Below are 20,083 nucleotides of genomic sequence, written 5' to 3'. Positions count from 1 at the left end.
TTTGTGGGCTGGGGAGATAGCTCAGTTGGTAGAGTGCTTGCCTCACAAGCACAAGGCCCTGGGTTCAATCCCCAGCACCACAAAAAAAAAAAAAAAAAAAAAAGATTTTGTGTGTGTGCTGCCTTGTAAAATGTATTTCTTACTCTGGGTTTAAGGCAAAAAGGTAGATTTTTATATCTGTTTTATTTCAACAGTTCATGTTTTCTACAGTTTAGTTTCTACAGTTTGTTTTCCTTTACTCTTCCCTTTTAGAAAATGGAAAAAGGAATGCTAGAAATTTCTGATTGAAATCAGAAATGAATTTTTGAGGAAACAGTAGGATATTTTAGTAATTTGATACTGGTGTAAGGAAGATGATTTTAAGATAAAGGGTAGAAAATAAAGTTAGGTTGTTGGTAAAAATGCCAAATATGGCTAAATTCTAAGGAGGAATTTTTTCTAGTGTACTACATTTGGTGCATTTAGATTTTTATTTATCTATTGTAGATTTTCTAATCTAACATTTCTGTTACAGCAAAACAATAAATGTGAGGCAAAAGATATTTCCATTTCATCCCAGCTAAAACAAGTGTTTATTAGTCACAGAGCAAAGCAAATTGCCATCTTTTACAGAGTAATTATAAGAACAGGTTGCTCCAAAAAATGACAGAAACACCTCCCCTGGGAGGCTGAGGCAGCAAGTTAACAAGTTCCATGCCACCCTCAGCAACTTAGCAAGACCCTGTCTCAAAATAAAAAATAAAAGGACTGGGGATATAGCTCAGTGGTAAAGTGCCCCTGGGTTCAATCCCTAGTGCCAAATAAAAACAAAAAACTAGAAACAAATAAACAAAAAGCCCAACTTTTTAAAGGTTTTTTCCTCTAATCAAAGTAAAAAATAATAATAATAATAATAATTTAAATATTGTTAACTCTCATTTGCCATCTAACTTATTCTATATATTTACATAATTGTATTTAAAATTATGTACAGGATTTAAAAGAAGGAAACTTAAGAATTGTGCATAGAATTTCAAAGGGAGGCATTATATTGTATGAGTGGAATGAAAAATATCTTACCAAAAAGAATAAAGTAAGAATTTTTTTATATTGAAATGTTCTAATAAAGTTCAAATATTACTGTCTCACCTTTTTTTTTTTTTTTTTGGTGTGTGTAGATTTCAGTACTGTGCAGTCTATGTAAAAGCATTAATAAGAATTGTTTTCATACATGATGCCAGATCCCTTTAAGTGATAGATACATAAGTCCTAGGATTGTTAAAACCTTAGCTAGACACAAAAATTACTAGAGAATTAGCATAAGAACTTCTAATTCAATTACTGAGCCAAAGCTTTTTACCCCAAATTTTCACCAATGCAATATATAACCTATTACACTAAGAAACAAATTATACTACTAAGCAGCAGGGGGAGCTAAATCAGTCTTTAAAAGTGGGAGTCCAAAAGGAAGACCACATGACTTCCTGTTTTGAATTTAACTGTTGTAGCAGCTGTTTTCTTTGAGTTTAGTCTATCAAAAAGCAAGCAAGAAGAGAAAGGCTACCAATGTGTCAAATGTGGGTGGGATGACAATTCTATGCAAGGAGAGACTGGCTACCAGTATATCAAATGTGGATAGGGTGGCAATTTTAAATGTCAAAATTAACCTGTAGAAAGTACATTGAAAAAATATCTTACACTTCTGTTGCAATTAGGGACAGGCCAGAGAAGAATCTTTGGCATGAAAGTTCTTTAGAACCAGATGTTGAAAACTGAACAAGTAAAATATGCAAACATATATGATTTTCCTTCTATGGATGGTGAGATGTGAGAACAAAACATTCAATCATTAAGCAAAGAAACTCAAATAGAAGTATAAAGGTAGGAATGTGTCAGTATAATAATCTAAGATGGAAAAACAGGAAACAATAACTTACAGTCACGATGAACTACAAACCAGATGTAATGGTGAACATTTTTAGTAATTCCATGTGTATTTAAAGTTGAAATTGAATTTTTGAAAGGCACATTTAAAATAATGTGTGTACAAATAAGTAGATTGAACTTATGTTAGATTTATATGCACTTAATCTAAGAAACATGGGATATGTTTTGGTAGAAAATTATTACAGTAAAGTAAAATAGTGAAGTGATTTTTCCTATAAAAGAATTGTTTCCACTACCCTTTATAACTATTGCAAAGAATGTAATACCTTTTTTGTGAGAAATATTTAGAGGAATACAGTAGCTAAATAACTTCACTGTTAGTTTATTATTTTCTAGAAGCCTCAAAATGCCTCATAGAAGGATTGAATGAATAGATATGATCTCTTTATTATTATTTGAAGTTTGTAAAAGATCTAGATGCTAGCTAACTTTGTCAAAATAAAAATTAAATACCCAAGCATTTTTTAGTTAAATAATTAACAGAATTATAGTAGCGTAGTCCTTAGTCATTACAAGGTTTGTGGAAACACTGTCTAAATCAGGACAAAGGATCCAGGCAAGCTTTAGCCATATATATATTTACTCATGTGTTTATTCATTCCAAAAATCTATTTCTTGAGTACTTAGTATTTTCATAGGACATGAAGCATATCTTCATTATGAACTAGACAAAATTCTTAAGTGCTGTTAAAAGATTTAATTTCATTGATATGTGACCAGACATACAAATTCAATATGCAACCACTAACTCCAAGTAAAGGGTACCTAGAAGCAAATCATTAAGTAGTGTACTAAAAGGTAGGCTATAAACTTCTGGAAGGTCAGTTCTTTTGTAATGCTACTGATGTTTTATATATTTGCATCTAGTGTCAAGTCAGTTCATGGCAGTGATATCTGAAACAAATTCATCTCATATCAGTCCTAAAGGAATTTGCCAAAAAAGCAAAGCAACAAATATTCCTACTTCTATTTCTATGCTTCCATTAAATACAAGTTGTGATAAATATGAACTATTAGAATTGTATGAACAGCCTGACCTTTTTAAATTATTTTAAATTTGTTAATGTTTTCATACGTGGAAAAAATAGTTACTAATGATCTTTTAAAAATCATGTGAATAAAGTAGAAATAGTGTTACCAAGATGATTTCCTTATTGATAAGTATAATGGGTTAATGCATATTAAAGTCTATTAAAAACTAATAATTTTATCACTAAAGTAAAAATTCCAGAATTGAAAGCATATATAGTAAAATACTTCTGTTTTATCTAGGTTCTATTTCATAATCTAAGACTGACTATAACAATTTACAACCAAAGGAAGGAAAGAAAAGAGCTCAATCCTTGTAGCTCAAACCTCTCCAGAGGAAGGATAGTAACATTAGGAAAAGCATCATCCAGTGAACAAAATCAAGTCAGAGAAGAGAATTTCTCTAACCCTAACAAATTCAATACAAAAGTTTTGTCAGAAGTTTGTACCCACAAACTTTGTTCTTTAGACATTTAAGGTATTTTCTCTTTGGGAAAAAAAGCACAAAACCCCAAATTTCTTTAGTAGCCATCTTTCTGATTTATCAACTTTCTGTCTTCCACTGTTGAATTCAGTACTGTTTCTAAAGCGCCTCTCTAATGTTAACTTTGTATTTCCTTCTTTCTAATTGTAACAGCAATATTAGCTTTCTCCAATACATTCAGATAATTCCTCCAGATCATATCTAAGCAAACTATGTAACTTGCTTGACTAAGAAGTAGCTTTTATTATGAATTTGGAGGAGCCATAGTAGTACTTGACAATATTTTATAAATGTGAAAGTATTTTAAATTTAAAGAACTTAACTGCACATCTTACAGACTTTGTAAAAATTTTTGAATGTCCACTTTGGCTAGGAGTTTAAAATTGATAATTCCTTATGTCTAGTCATGTTAAATCTTTTGGGTTTTAAATCTACCTACAGTGTTGTTGTGAAACCTTTTTAAGAAATGCCTACCAGTAGGGCTGGGGAGATAGCTTAGTTGGCAGAGTGCTTGAAGCATGAGGCCCTGGGTTCAATCCCCAGTACTGCAAAAAAAAAAAAAAAAAAAAAAAAAAAAAAAAAAAAAAGCCTACCAGAAAACTAGTTTGAAAACTATTTTGACCATAATAACTAAGTCTCTAATTTTCCTAGTGAAATTTTGAGTTTGTATATCCAAAGTTGGCACATAAGTTGTTCTTTAAGAGTGCACTACATCTTAAAATTGTAAACTGTAGATCATTTATCAGCATGTGCCCTGCACCTGTGTCCTGGAAACAGTGAATGTAAAATGAATAACCTGATCTTTTTCCTCACATAACTCATAACCCAGAAGACCAGATCAAATGAATTTAAAACAGATAAACTATTAATTTGTATGAAAAGTTCTGTGAAAGTACCAAAGACACATGGAAGTTTTGGAAAAATTTTCACAAGAGGGATAAAATTTAACATTAGTGAAAGATAGGTAATTTTCCAGTTTAGGAAGGAAAGAAACCAGCCATTCTAAAGAGGGGGAGGAACATATAAAAACTTAGAGGTGCACTAAAAAGTTTGTTTTATTTCATAATCTGAAAATCAGTTTGGATAGAATGCAGAGGCTGGGATTTGGTATTCCAGTCTAACAAGAGCTTGGATTTTATCCCACATAGGTAAATATGAAAAATTTGCATTTTAGAATAACTCTGCAAATTAACAGTGCAAATTAACTGCAGAAAAGTATTTAGTGATGTATGGTGAACCTGGAAATTTCATTCAGTTTAGAAATATATATCCAGCTGTTAAAAATTTCCATACTCTTTGACATAGTACTTTCTTGTAACTCTTGAGGTGGCTATATTGCTTTTGCAATTTCAATTAAAACAGGAAGAAACTTAGGCAGCTGCATGAAGGAATGACAAAATGTGAAAAAGGATGGAGAAGGATGAATCAAAACAAATGTTCAAGTCAGGTGTAAAAAAGGATGAAAGAGGATTTAATTAGAAAACATTGTTCAAGTGAGGTTTGACGACTTGACTGGAAATGGCTGACAAAAAGGGGGGTGGATTTGAAAGATAAAGTAGAATTAAAAATACTTGAAGCAATGACTACATAAGATCAGGGAAAGGATGGGGAGTCAATATTACTGTCAATTTAGGCTTAGTTTTCTAGATGGACACTGGTGCCATTAAGTGAAATAAGAGATTTAGAAGAAAGTGTAGCTGAAAGCAGAGAGCAGTAAGAATAATTTGGATTTGGGGTAAGTTAAATTTGAGATGCCCATTGACTCCCAATTAGAAATGTGTAGTTAGGTAAAAATATGGGTGAATATTGGGGAAATGTAGCTATATGAGTTACCTTTTTAAAGGTGATAATTGAAGTCAAAGAGTTGAACTCAGGAGAAGTTTATAAAACGAAAAAGAGTCAAAGAATTTTAAGGAGCATTAAGGAAAACAAGATACCACAGTTTTTTCTGTTGTTTAATAGTCTACCACTTTCTCCCTAAAACATTCAAGAAAACCTTTTTTATTTACAAGATGTATTTAATCAAAACAGAAGCTGGGCTCTAAAATCAACCTATGAAAATCTTATATTTATCTAACCCTGAGAGTTACTAATTTACTATGTCTTTTGTATCTTATTTGAAAGTGGGAGGATAAGAAAACAAGTTGATTTCTTAAGAGAATAAGAGAAAAGGTAATGACATTTTATTTTAAGTAGCAAATTCTTACTAAATAATACTTTTAACCCAGATCAAGAACATTTAGTTACAGGTTCCAAGCTTTCCAAGTTGTTTGTTGTAGCCCCAGGGGCCAATGCCAATCCAATCCATGCATCTACCTGACTATTCCCGCAACTTCACTTTTATTACTCCTTAACCCTGTTCTCTTCCTATCAGCCCTCTCGTAATAGCTAGCCAGTCACCACTGTTTTCCACTGTTGCCACACACTTTGATTCCTCTAAATCAAGGCCAATCTCATGGTCTTGACTGTTTCTATCACTTAATGGTAATATAGAAACTACCATGAAAGAATGGAAGTGAAGATATTGCCATACTTCTGAGGTTTCCATGTTTTTCAGTAGGGAATCACGACAGTCAAAAAATCTGTGGGCCACATATATTTAAATCATGACAATAATGGAACTGCAGTCTATTCATTATTCAAAAGTGTTTAGTTCCATAGAATTACAAAGCAGTGTCCAAATAATCAACTTTATTAATATAAAGTTGCAAAATCATGGAACAAGTACTCGTTGATTAATTTGGAAGTCAGTCAGAATACTTTTATATAACCACTCAAGAACCCAGGGCAGTTAACAGGTGATGCTAGGACAACTAGACAGCCACATGCAAAAGACTAGGACCCTACTTCATACCATTTGCAAAAATTAAGTTGTATCAATGATCTATGTATAAAAGCAAACCCTATAAAATGTCTATAAGAAAACATGGAGGGGGGCTGGGGATATAGCTCAGTTGCTAGAGTGCTTGCGAGAGGACCTGGGTTCAATCCCCAGCACTGAAAAGAAAAAAAAAAAAAAAAAAAAGGAAAAGAAAAGATGGAGGGGCTGGGGTTGTAGCTCAGGGGTAGAATGCTTGCCTCGAATGTGTAAGGCACTGGGTTCAATCCTCAGCACTACATAAAAATAAAATAAATAAAGGTATTGTGTCCATCTACAACTAAAAAACAAATTTTTAAAAAAGAAAACATGGAGGTAGGCTGGGCGCAGTGACACAGGCCTGTAATTCCAGCCTCTTGGAAGACTGAGGCAGGAAAATCCCAAGTTTGAGGCTAGCCTCATCAATTTAGTGAGATCCTGCCTCAAAATAAAAAGGTCTGGGGATGCAGTTCAGTGGTAAAGCATCTCTGGGTTCAATTCCCGGGCTAGACCACTCTCTCCCTTCCAGCCCCTGGAAAACAAAACAAAACAGAACAAAACAAAACAAAACAAAACAAAAAAATCATCATGGAGGTAAGACCTTGAATTTGGTAACTAATTCTTTATTTTCTATCCCCCTCCTCCCCAGTGCTGGGGATTGAATCCAAGAATATTCTACCACTAAGTTACATCCCCAGCCTTTTAATTTTTTTTACTTTTTATTTTGAGAAAGGGTCTTGTTGACTTGCCCAGGTTAGCCTTGAACTCACAATCCTCCTGATTAGCTGGCAAAGGATTCTTAGATGTGAAAACAAAAGCATTAACAACTAAAAACCAGCCAACCAACCCATAAATAGGACTTCATCAAAATTTAAAACTTCTGTACTTCAAGAGACAGCATCAAGAGAAAAGTGAAAATGAAAAACCTAAGGAATAGGAAAAAACACCTGCAAATCACATATCTGATAAGAGATTTGTATTTATAATGAATTTTTAAACTCAATAACTCATAGCCCAACTTAAAAACAGATGAATATGAGTAGACTTTTTCCAAAGAAGAAATACAAATGGCTAATAAACACATGAAAAGATGTTTAACATCATTGTCAGAAGGGAATACCACTTCACACCCACTACAATAGCTAGAACTAAAAGTCAGATAACATACTGGCAAAGAGGAGGAGAAATTGGAACTCTCATATACTGCTAATAGGAACGGGAAATGGCATAGCTACTTTGGAAAATAGCCTGGCAGTTCCTCAAATCATTAAACTTCTTGTTACCATGTGACACAGCAATTCTAGGTATATATTCAAGAGAAGTAAAAACATGTCCACACAGAAATTTGTACACAATTGATTACTGCAGTATTCAGAATCACCAGAAGATGAAAAAAAAAACTCGAATGTCCATCAACAGACAAATACATAAATAAAAGTGGGATATATACATACCATGGTATAGTGTTTGACTACAAAAAACAGTTAAGAACTGCTGCAACATGAATGAATCCTGAAAGAAAAGTGGAAGAAGCCAGTCATAAAAGATCATATACTCTATGATTGCTTCCATATGAATTGGTAGAAGAGACCTGTATAAATGGAACAGGGAATTCTATCATAGACAGAAAGTAGATTAGTGGCTGCTTAAAGCAGGGGTTCAGGTACTCTTTTTGAAATGATGAAAATGTTCTAAAGTTGACTGTAGAAATGATCATACATATCTATGAATATACTAAAAACTAGTGACTTGCATACTTTTAATGAGCAAATTGTACATTATGTGAATTCTATCTCAATAAAGCTGTTTTAAAAGCAAAACAAAACTGGGACTACATATAGACAAGAACCCATCTTAATTCGCAGTCCAGGTTTACATTACTGAAAGTGCTCTTAGATTTGATTTCCATAGTTCAAGCAAGAGAATATATATTAAAAGAGTTGGAAGACTAAAATATTTCAAGAATTTGGCCAAACACCCAGACATTTCAGAATAGTAATGTGTGTTGTGTATATTCATCTTAAAAATTTCAGGGATACTACTGGTTTTCGTTGAATATAGTTTGCTTTCAGCTTAATCAGTCGCTCTTGAAGTACAGTCATATTGACAAGGCAGATGTTCAGAAAATTCAAACACATCAGCTGCAAAAACTTAAAGCATAATTCGTGCTAATGAAAATTTGTAAATTTCTTTTGAAATTTGGGTTTTATTTCTACTAAATAGCTCAGCAGTTCTTTAAATTCTGTGATTCCAGTTAGCACAGGGCAGTGCTGGCATGGAACATGAATGTACATGCCAAGTAACAACTACTCATTACCCATGTTCTGATTTAAATATTAATAACTATAGTTGTTTCACAAACTCATCAGTTCTCTTGCTTTTTTCTCTGCAGTTTCAAGTTCGGTGTATGAACATATCTTGCTTGCAACATCAAACAGAAAATATAATCATGCTATATTTGAGTTTAAACAAATTTGGATCCTTTCCCAAAAGTTTAGATTCTGAAGTATCATCAGTGTAGCTTTATTCAACATTTCCACAATGTAGTCATCTTACTTCACTAAAATAAACTGAATCCAACGCATGTAAAATACCACAATAACAACAGTTACAAAATACTTCTAACAGGAAAGGTGTGGAATATATATAAAGAAATGTATAAAACTTCATAGTGAGAGCTAAAACAAATTGGAAGAAAAAAACTGTTCTCAGATTAATTTATTGTTTTTTATTAAATGAAAAATATTCTAAATTAATATTGAATAACGGGTGAAAATAGACAAAGATCTTCCAAAAAAAGAATTATGGGTGGAGAAGATTTGTCTCTCTAAATATTAAAACACATTGTAAAGCTAAAATAATTGTAACATTACTGACAGTTGGAAGTCCAAGTATGTCATAAGTCAAAGAACAGGAATAGACTATTTAACGTATGATATTGGTAAATGGCTTTTTTATAAAATCCAGTTTTGTTCAAGCCAAAAACAATTTTGTTCAAACCATAAACCTAGAATCTTCTTTAATCTTTCTTTCATCCTCTCTATACACCACCAATTCAATCAGTCATCAAATCTTTTTTGTGTGTGTTTGTGTGGTGCTAGGGATTGAACCCAGGACCTCAAGAATGTCAAGCCAGGACTCTACCATCAAGTTACATCCCCAGGTTTCATTTTGTCTTGTCAATATCTGTGGAAGCTGTCCACTTAACCTTGGTCCCCAAGAACACTAACTTGGTGATTGGTTATTATTGTTCACTAAAATAAATTGCAGATGAAGTTCTAAGTTGTTTAATATAAAAATAAAATGAATAATTTAAAATTATAGGTTATTAGGGTAAATTAATTAGAAAGATATGAACTGACTTTTCAAACAAGTATTTTGGAAGAACTCGTTGGAAAATAATGTACGACTTAAAGAAATAAAAAGTTACATGTTTACCAATTGAATGTTTTATAAAAAAATATGTATCATGTTCAAAAGATATTAAATTATAGGAGAATAAGCATATAACATGGTATAAAAAATCAGAAAAGAAATAATATACTGTAATGCTAATTTTGTCATTAAAATTGGTTAGAAAGAACTACACCAAAATGTTATCTCTGGCAAGGGGGCTTAAAAGTAATTAATTTTCTTCCTCATAAGTTCTTTTTTCAAAAAACATTTTTTAGTTGTCCATGGACCTTTATTTTTTTATTTACGTGTGCTGCTGAGAATCAAACCCAGTGCTTCACACATGCTAGGCAAGCACTCTACCACTGAGCCACAACCCTAGCCCTCATAAATTCTTTATGTATTCAAACATTATATAGTTGACCAAGAACAACCAACCAAAAGATATACACTTTTTAAATTACTAAAGAATTACTCTGAAATATTGTTGAGTCTAGACAGATCATTTTATCAAAGTCTTATGGAATGAAATTTCTAGATTTTATAACCTAATTAGAACTTAAAAGTGATTAAAATTATCTAAGTCATTTTAGTTGACTAATAGAATCCTGAGACTAAAATATAACCAAAAAATTCTTACATGGAAACTGAATACTCCATTAAGTACTAAAATCTTACTTCTATAATAATTTAAAGAATCTAACCTAATAATTATGTTCATAGCATTGAAGTGATGTGAACCCATTAATGTATAATACATTATATTAATCAGTTAAGTCAGAAAACACACAGGGTGATCTCAGCAGATGCCCAATAGGTAATCAATCAATGTCCATTCCTTATAAATCATCTTGGGGAAAAATAAAAACCAGTGCGATGGAAAATTATTCAATAAATGATACTGTAAAAACGACATTTTTGAAAAATCTTTTCAGTGTCTCACCACCTACCAAATCTCATATACTTTAAAGAATTATAGTAAAAAAAAATAGTTCAAATCTAAAGCACAGGAATTGATACCAAATTTTGAATAAGTAAGAATTTCATAGCTTCAAAAGTGAACATTTTTAAAGAGTAAATATGGATAAACTTAGTTTCAATATTCACAATTATAGGTCAATGAATCCAGTATTTCTTGGATTAATGATCAAATACAATCTGAATTTTAAATGAAATTTCTGTTGTGATATAAGCAAAGCAGACCTTTAAATTAAGTGATAAATCAGAGATTTTCTTGTTTCTTAGTAGTTTGTGTAGGAAATACACACATACACACACACACACACACACACACATACATACATATTACATTCAAAGAGTCATGCACTGCATAAAATGTTTTGGTCAATGATGGACTGTATACACATAGGTGGTTTCATAAGATCATAACAGGGCTGAAAATTTCTTTTGCCTAGTAATTTTGCAGTGCTTTTTCTATGTTTAGATATGTTTACATACGACATTTACCACTGTGTTATAACTGTCCACAGTATTCATGCAGTATAGTAACATGCTGTATAGATTTGTAGTCTAGGAACAATAGGCTCTACCTATAGCCTAAAGGCTATAATATCTAGCTAGCTTCATGTAAGTATACTAAAAATGTCTAATGAAGTATATATCACAACGTGACTCTGTCATTAAGTGACTTATCACTGTACTAATATATTCTTAATATATTTTGCTTTTCCCTCCCAAAGTATCTGTTCCCTTAACTATGCTTGTGGTTTCAGCAAAAACACAGGCTCATCTTTCTTCAGGGAGCAGCTGTTCTGCTTCTCTTCTGACTTAGCGTTCTTAATTTCTGCTGCTTGTTTGCTCTGTTCTTTTTCAATTTTTTTCCCAGGCTTTCCAGTAGAAAATTCACATTTTATCTGGGTCATCTCCTTCTTAATGGCCTGAAGGTCATCTCCTTTTAACTGACCAGACTTGGAAGAAGATCCCTGCTGTCCACTCTTAAAATTGAAGCCACTTTTGCCCAGCATGTTTCTCGATACATGCTGGCATTTAGAAGGCACTAGACCCCTAGCAATAGAGGAGGAGGAGGAACAATGCTCGCTGGGTGACTGTATCCTATCATAATACTCCCATTGAAAGTCATACTCCATGTCAAAAGAGGAGCCATACATATCCACTGCAGATTGTTTCACACCTGCTTTTCCTCTGTTCACTTTTGGCTCTGCAGTCAGAATAGTATCTAAAGTCTGACCAATAATCATTCTGTCATCCTCTCCTGCTACAGCAGCCAGGGCGTTTCTCTCATTAACATACTGGACCAAGGCAAAGCCTTATGGACAGAGCAACCCACTTGGAGAAGATTGCCTCCACATCAGTCTTCTTGACCACAAGAGGGTTGACTTGTCCAGTGAATACATGTGAGTTTGTGGAGCATGGATCTGTCTTTGTTAGAATCATATTTGATGATAAAGTTCTTCACAAAGCCAAAAAGAAAAAAGAAAAAAAAGTAGGTGAATTAAAAAAAAAAAAAAACCATAAAAAAAAAACCTCACAGGAGCAGGGAAGAAGAGATTTGATTCTGAATCTCCTACTCTCAGGTTCTATGTGAAGAGGTCAGCAACATGGCAGCAACAGCCATCTTCCTCTCTTCACAAAATGATACATCTTTAAATTTAAAAAGGAACTTGTGCAAATTTAAGTAATTTATTCAGGTTTTTGTTTTTTCAGTGTGGTGGAATGAACCCAGGGCCTCAAGCCCATTAGGTAAGTGCTCTACTACTGAGCTACATCCCCAGCCCAGCACATTTTTTTGTTTTTTTCTTTAAAAGATGAAGTGGTAGGATTTATATGGAAGAAGAAATATAATGACAGTAATAGGGGAATTTGGGGTCTAGCAGCAAATTTTATACCCTAAAATGTTATTTTTATGTCTAGTCTTTGCTATTAGCAGTTTGAAACTTCATTTCTATGTAAAGTATATAATTTCATAAATACAATCTTGGAAATTTAGATCTAAATCTAAATTGACAAAATCTAAATCTAATTGATAGGACTTGGGATGATAATTAGGAGTCTTAGCACCTAATCAGCAACTACTTATGTTAAAAGAGTAAATATCCTAATATAAAAGGAGTTATCTCTTGGTAACAGTACTTTTAGTTACTTTTATTTTCTTCTTTTTCACCTCTATTTTCTAACTTTCTATAATAAATATACATCACATTGATAATAAGGAAAAATTACAAGTTTTAATTTAAAAATATTTTGTGGAGAAAGCAAAATAAAAAAGTTGCAAACATTTGAAGAAAAAAAGGAACGCTAGCTATAGACCACATTGAAACAAAGGCAGTTTGTTTACAGCACTCACCTTTTCTCCACTCTAAATTCTTTCTTCCTCCATTCTCTCTGTATCCTGGTAAGTAACTAACCAGCCCCATCTCCTGCTAATACCATTACCTGAGTTTGGCCTCTACGGAGTGAAATATTCTGTGTCCTTTTCCCTAATCTGTCACTCTCTCTTCTGCTACCTCTTGATTGATAAATGAACTCTGACCAATTACAGTAGAATTTAAGTTCATTTCTATTAGCTTATTACCTTGATATAAGAAACCAACACAACAGGGGGTGATGGCACAAGCCTGTAATTCTAGTGATTTCAGAGGCTAAAGGAGGATGATCACAAGTCCAAGGCCAGCCTGAGCAACTTAAGAACCAGTTTCAACAACAACATCAAAACCAAAACCAAAAGGAACAAACAAAAAAAATGTTTTAACAAAGGTTGGAGATTGTGCTCCGTGGTGGAGAACCCCTGGGTTTTATCCTCAGTACTGCAAGAAAGAGAGAGAGAAACCAATACAGAGTGGAATGAAACAAATTGACATGAGTGAGTCAGTCTCTCTCTGACACTCTGACACACACACATACCAAACCATGCAAAATCATCTGTTCAAAGGAAACAATACCATTGCTCTTAACCAGCTTTGAAGAAGTTTTCACCTTTTCCATAGTGAGAAGTAATTAGGGGTAACAAAAAAATCACACCCTGTATTATTTGTACTTTACTTATTTATAAATACTCATATTAGCTTTTTTATCTTACGGTTTATTATGTAGTTCAGCCATTCTCAATTAAACTAATATTTCATTACAAAGTCTAAAGTTAAAGGTGCCTCTTTGGGCACTATTAAAAAAAAGAGCAAATCTAAAAAGATTGTGATATACAGGAATGGTCCCTTATGCAGATATTTGGCTGGAAATTTCCTCTTTGTATAGGTTGCCTAATCCAGAACCAATACTTTGGATTACACACATTGCTTTTACTAAGGATTAGGGCATGAGGTAGTATCAGATGAGAGGGCTGAAAGGAAGACCTGAAAATGTGGCCTTTTTGTTTATTCAGACCTACTGGGAAGCAGTGTTGGTTAAAAATCTGGATGTTGCAGTTCCTGTCCCACAAGTCATTTAGTATTCTAAGTCCCAGTTCCTTCATCTGAAATTAGAAATCATAGTTGTGGTTAACTCATATGGCTAAGGTAAGAACTAAAGGTGACAATACCTGTAAAGTTTTAGTACAGTGACTGGCATATAATCAATTCTAAATAAATGGTTAGTATTGGTAAGTTTGAATTCTGACTCTGATATTAAGCAAAATACCCCAAAATAGCTCAATGTGCATATTTTTAAAATGCTGTCTACCTCATAGGACTGATTTTATTAAATGATAATATTTTTAAAATCCTTAGACACCACTTGGGAATTAAAAAAGAAACACACACACACATTTTCGGTCTTAAATTTCCTCCCTCCCTTCTAAAAAAATTTAAGTTACCAGTTAACTTTTCAGATTTTTCTGAAACTTTTCATATTACTGAAATTAAAAATCAAGAAATATCCTTGGCTTTAGTTAAGAAACTAATATGCTGTGACTGAAGTGTTGTAAGTTGGTATCTATTTCACTGATGAATCAACTGCTTGAAAATGATTGGCCCAAGTCAGAGAATTTATCGAAAGGTGAAAAATAGGATGGGTAAATCCTAACAACTCACCATCACACAAAACGAAAACCTCAGACTATATACATGACTACTTAAACCCAATTTTTCACAAAAATAGTATATATACTATATAGCACTATTGGTTATTTATTATATGTTCTAGAAAAAATATTAATATTCTTAAGACCGTATTTGCTTTAAAAGAAAGGATTTAAACAATACTTTTCACATCTTCAATTGTGCATGGTGGGGGGGACTAGAGTAAGAAAACAGTCTGAATCCCAATGTCTACATTTTAATTTTGGTTCTACCACGGACTAATGATGTGATCATTGCAAGTTAATCTTTTTGGTTAAATTGTTTCAACTGAAAAATGAGAGAAATGAGTAACTTTTAAGGTTCTTAAAGGCAACATGGTACTGCAGAAAAAGCATGGACTTAGGAGTAACATTTGGGTTCACATCCTTTCTTAACTTCTGTATTTTTGAGCAAATTAATCTCCTGAAATGAGATTTCGTTAGGTTTTTCAGTGAAAAGTTAATCAGATAAGGAATGTAGAGTCCCAGGCACACAGTAGGCGCTGAGAATCCATTCCTCCCTGATGGACCTACATTTCTTCTTGGTCCTTGTAAAAATCCTCTAGAGATTTTCTCTTTGGACTCGGCTTCAACTAAAGTGGCCAAAAAGTCTGGGAACGTGGAATTTTTTTCTTTAAACATTAAAGTTTATAAAAATCAAATTATATTTAATGAGTACTCTTCCCTGAAAATAAACAAACCAGGGTTGTCCGGGTACATCCAAGGTGCACGATTTTCCTCCTACTATTGTCCACAACCACCTTGTCAGGAATCTAAAATATCTGGGATACAGAGCTTCAAAGCAGATTACATTTATATTTCAGGGCACCCCATGTGCCCTCTGTACCTGCCCACCTGCACCCCTGAGGTTCCAGGTCCAGAACCAAGCATTTCCGTGAACTGTTACAGCGTTGGAGAATTCACAAAGAGGGACGGAGAGAATGCTTGTATATCTGGAAGGAAACACATTGATAAGGTCTTGAAGTTTTTAGAGGGTTACCTCATTATTTAAAAAGCGGGGGAAACGTATGCCGCCTCTTACCTGAGCGGGAAGCCTCGGGTTAATCCATTCTTCCCAGAGTTCTTTTTTGAATAAGGAAGAGAATTTCAATTTCCAAATGTCAACCCTGACTCACTTATATTAATGCACAGATCTGTTTATTGAAATTTTATCTACTGTTTACACGGGGGATAGTGAGGTTCTTTTACTGAATATGGGGTTAAATAAGCTCTAATTCTAAGAACCACCCCCCGCCGCTCCGGGAAAATGGAACAGTCCACTGGCGGTGCTTGTGGTCCAGGATCAGCTCAATCAAGCTCCGCGGTGGCGCCCTGGCTGCGTGTGGCTGTGTGCACGGTTCTGTGTGCGTGTTAGGGCATGAAGGGTAAAGGACTGTACATTATCCTACAGCGAAGACTATTTTCCCATTTAAAGAGTTGTCTCACACTAGTGGCTTTTAAAATGTAAATAACGACAAAAAGAGGAAAATTTCTAGAAATTTAGAATTGGCATTAACGTATTCAGATTATAAAAAAATAATCGGTTTTATTTTTACACAATTGACGGTACAAGTTAAGTGGATTAAAATAAATACTAGGTATAAGGCAGTAGATGCAAAGATTGTGAAAAATAACGTGAAGTATATTTTTCAAAAAAAGACTAGCTTTTTCTGATTTTAATTATAGTATCTCATCATTGCTTTAAAAATTAACACAATTCATAAGTGCATAAGAGAAAGTAAAATCTCTAGCAGTCATGGCTCAAAGATAGCTGGTGCTAAAATTTTGTCAATTTTTTAACTACATGTATATGATTTTACATAACTGAATCATTCTATATGCCCTCTGTCTTGTATACAGGTTTCTAGTGAAATAATAGTTTCTGTACATCTAATGTCAATAAATATAGAGCTACATTATTTTTACACAACGAGATAGTGTAGTTGAACAGTAAGTTATTTAACCCAACCCTGTTAAACAAGATGGTTTCCAAATTTCTAAAATACGTACAAATAGTACTATAGAGAGTGCCCTTGTAAATATATCTTTGAATACTTACGTGTAGGTTATCTCCTAGGGATACATTTCTAGAAGTGGAATTGCTGAATCAAAAAAAAATGTGTCTATTTAAAAATTTAGTACATATTTTCAAACTGCCCTCCAGAAACATGCTATCAGTTTACAGTTCCACAAAGTACTAGAGATATTCATTTCTAGTACACATCACTATTATAAATCCTTTGCATCTTTGACAAGCCAAAAGGCTTTTTCCCCTCCCTTCCTCTTTTTCTCCCTCCCTCCCTCCCTCCCTTCCTTCCTTTTATTTTTGGTGCCTTTCCTTTATTATTAAATTGAAAATCTTTTCTTAACTTACTTTCCATTTTCATTTCATCTTCTGATATTATTCATGTTGTTATGTATTTTTATTAGGATAATCATCTACCTCTTATATTTATCAGAACTCTGTATATTATGAATATTAAACTTATTCATAGTAACAAATATTAACAGTTTGCCCAATTTATTTGCCTTTCCATTTTTCTTATTGGGTACTTTAGACATGTTTATATAAAATGCTCCAATTTGTATATTTTTAAAACCATATCATTTAATTATAGAATTTTATTTTAAGTATAAGAATATAGTGAATTGTGAAGTAATGCCCTTCCTCAGGTTGTCAGCTTGACCAACTTCTGAAGTATGTCATGGTAGGTAACCTGATTTACTTATCATCTGTCCTCAGTGTAGTTAAACGTCTACCTATTAAAATTTTATTACAATATCACAATCTAACAATATTCTAACCAGAAAGAGTTACCCTGCACTAAGAATTAATTGCATACAATGAGACAATCATTTTCCTATCAGTTCATTTTCCCAGATGCTAAAACCTTCACTCAGATTCTAGACTGCTCAAGAAAGGCATCCACTCTGAAACCTCCAGCACCAGAAATGTATACCAGATCTTAGGACCTCTCACAACAATTATTATATTCTAACAATCATTACCTTGTGTGCGTCATTGACTTAGGGTGTTAACAGTTACTATCAACTGGCACTGTTTTATCTAGCACATCTGCAGAATTGTTTTATAAAAACCTTTTCCTTCTTTTGACTTTGAAAGAGATTATTGGGTCAAAGGATATAAACACATAAAACTCTTGTTACCTGGTGCCATTTTGTTCTACAAATGGACAATACCACTAATGTTGTATATTCATTCCATTTCAAATTTATCAATTTTTGAATGTTATTAATAAATATTTTGTTAAATTTGATAAACATAAAAGGGAGGTTTATTACAGTTTTTTAATTGTTTGTCCTCAGGATGGAACCAGGGCCTATGCATGCCAAGCAAGCACTGTACCACTGAATCATATCCCCAACCCATTATTACAATTTTAATATGTATATCTTTGATTTCTCCATGTTTTAGTTTGCTGGGTTTTTTTGTGTATATTTTGAATGAATTTTTTAAAAAAATAATGATAAAATTTGACTTTTAGAGGGGTTGCAAGGAAAAAAATTAATCATGATAAAATTTGATCCGTATTCATAGAGATTTTGAAAAGGTAGAAAAGACTGAAATAATCCCATTTTTTTAAAAAAACAAAATACATTATTTTGAGCGGAAAATAAATATAGTTTGTCATAGATCTCTACATTCACTCTCCATTAATCTTTAAAGGCATTCCACATAGATAATCAAATTTAGAATTGGACCTAAAATGTGTTTGATTTCCATGCTGCCACTAGAATGATCTTTTAAAAGCACAAGCTTAAAACCACTTACATAAATCCTCCATCTTTAATGTTGCTTTTCAGCCCTTCCATGATCTGATGTCTTTCCTCTCCTCTGGCAAGGGTTACTTTAATGCTGGCCTTCTTTTAGTTCAGGAAATCTGCTGTCTTTAGTACCCCATCCATCTCTATTTCCTCTGCCTAAAAGTTTCTTCTGCAATCAATTCATTCTTCAGAGATGTCTTGAAACATTTTTTTAGTTTGCCGTAGACAGTCAGGGAAGAATCTCTAAAGGATATTGGATAACATCCTTCAGATGTTCCAACACAGCGTGGTGGAATGACTAATTCACAATAACCTATCATATATTTTATGAAGACCTAAAAGAGAGAATTTCAGAGTCTTCAAACATAAAGAAATGATAAGCTGGAACTAATTACCTGATTTGATTTGTGCATGCTATGTGCATGTATTGAAATGTTGTGCTATTATCCTATTAACATATACAGTTAATACACATTCATCAAAAATGGCAAAAATGCAGCAATCACTTTAAGATAAATAATATAGAAAAACATAATGTGGGTCTCTCCCAAGGAACCTCATGCAAATGAGGAGACTTGAAACCTAAGTTTTACCGTAAATTCACCTCTGGGTGTAGTAATACTTCCTAACCTCTACTTTATTCTTTAGGGGCTATTAGACTAACTATTCTATGCACTAGGTAGGTCACAGCAATACATTTTTCTTGAGTTAATACCTTTTTCCTTAAGGGTAGTAATTATATTAAAAAAACACATCTTATAATGAGTTTATGGCATTCTCCAGTAAAAGTAGTTCAGTGCTTATATGTGAGAAGAAGGGTCAGTGAGACAAATTTTGTGGTCATTGACAGATGTTTGTTAGTTGTTAGATACTCACTACAATATATACTTGTAAAAAGAGAGTCAACCATTTGATTATGGAGAAGATTCTCAAGGGAAGTGGGGTGAGTAGAAGGCAGGATATATTCTTGGAGAGGAAATGGAAGGATGGACACATTCCATCTACTTTGTGATTTTTCTGGATTAGCCTGGGACCAAAGATCATATTGTAAGCATAATTTTTCTATAGTATATAAAAAATTTTACTATTGAAAATATACTGTATAGTAACTTATAGTAAAAAAACTATAGTATATTTTCTATAGCATATGAAATATTTATATTATTTTACTTTTCAAATGCTTTAATTATATCTGTTGATTAAAATATTCTATTTTGTAGATCAAAGTAAAATAAATCTCTAATGGGCATTCATTTTGAGAATCTATGTATTTATGGTAAATATATATTGCATCTCAGCTGGGTGTGGTGCACACCTGTAATCCCAGCAACTCAGGAGGCTGAGACAGGAGGATCAGAAGTTGGAGGCCAGCCTCAGCAACTTAGCAAGACCCTGACTCAAAATAAAAAATGAAAAAGGGTTAAGGATTTAGCTCAATGCTAGAGTACCACTGAGCTCAATCCTCAGTACATAATATTAATAATTACAAAAATTTCAAATTTCTTATTTATTTAACGGATAAATAACTAAACTATTTATTTATTTAACAAATATTTATTGAATACCTAACACTTATTGA

General features: G+C 33.1%; 1 protein-coding gene and 1 non-coding gene across 2 annotated transcripts; one reads left to right on the top strand and one right to left on the bottom strand.

The window, feature by feature from the left end:
- On the top strand, positions 1-85 carry Trnav-cac (transfer RNA valine (anticodon CAC)). The gene has a single exon. It is a non-coding gene; the product is annotated as a tRNA-Val (tRNA).
- Positions 86-11,404: 11,319 nt separating this feature from the next.
- LOC124986291 (heterogeneous nuclear ribonucleoprotein C-like) lies at positions 11,405-15,609 on the bottom strand. Its single transcript, XM_047554709.1, is given in 4 exon segments — positions 11,405-11,979; positions 11,982-11,996; positions 11,999-12,120; positions 15,566-15,609. Coding segments are annotated over 4 exon segments (756 nt in total).
- Positions 15,610-20,083: the final 4,474 nt, after the last annotated feature.

Source organism: Sciurus carolinensis, chromosome 6, assembly GCF_902686445.1.
Source record: "Sciurus carolinensis chromosome 6, mSciCar1.2, whole genome shotgun sequence".
Lineage (NCBI taxonomy): Eukaryota > Metazoa > Chordata > Mammalia > Rodentia > Sciuridae > Sciurus > Sciurus carolinensis.
This window is presented reverse-complemented; position numbering and strand designations above follow the sequence as displayed.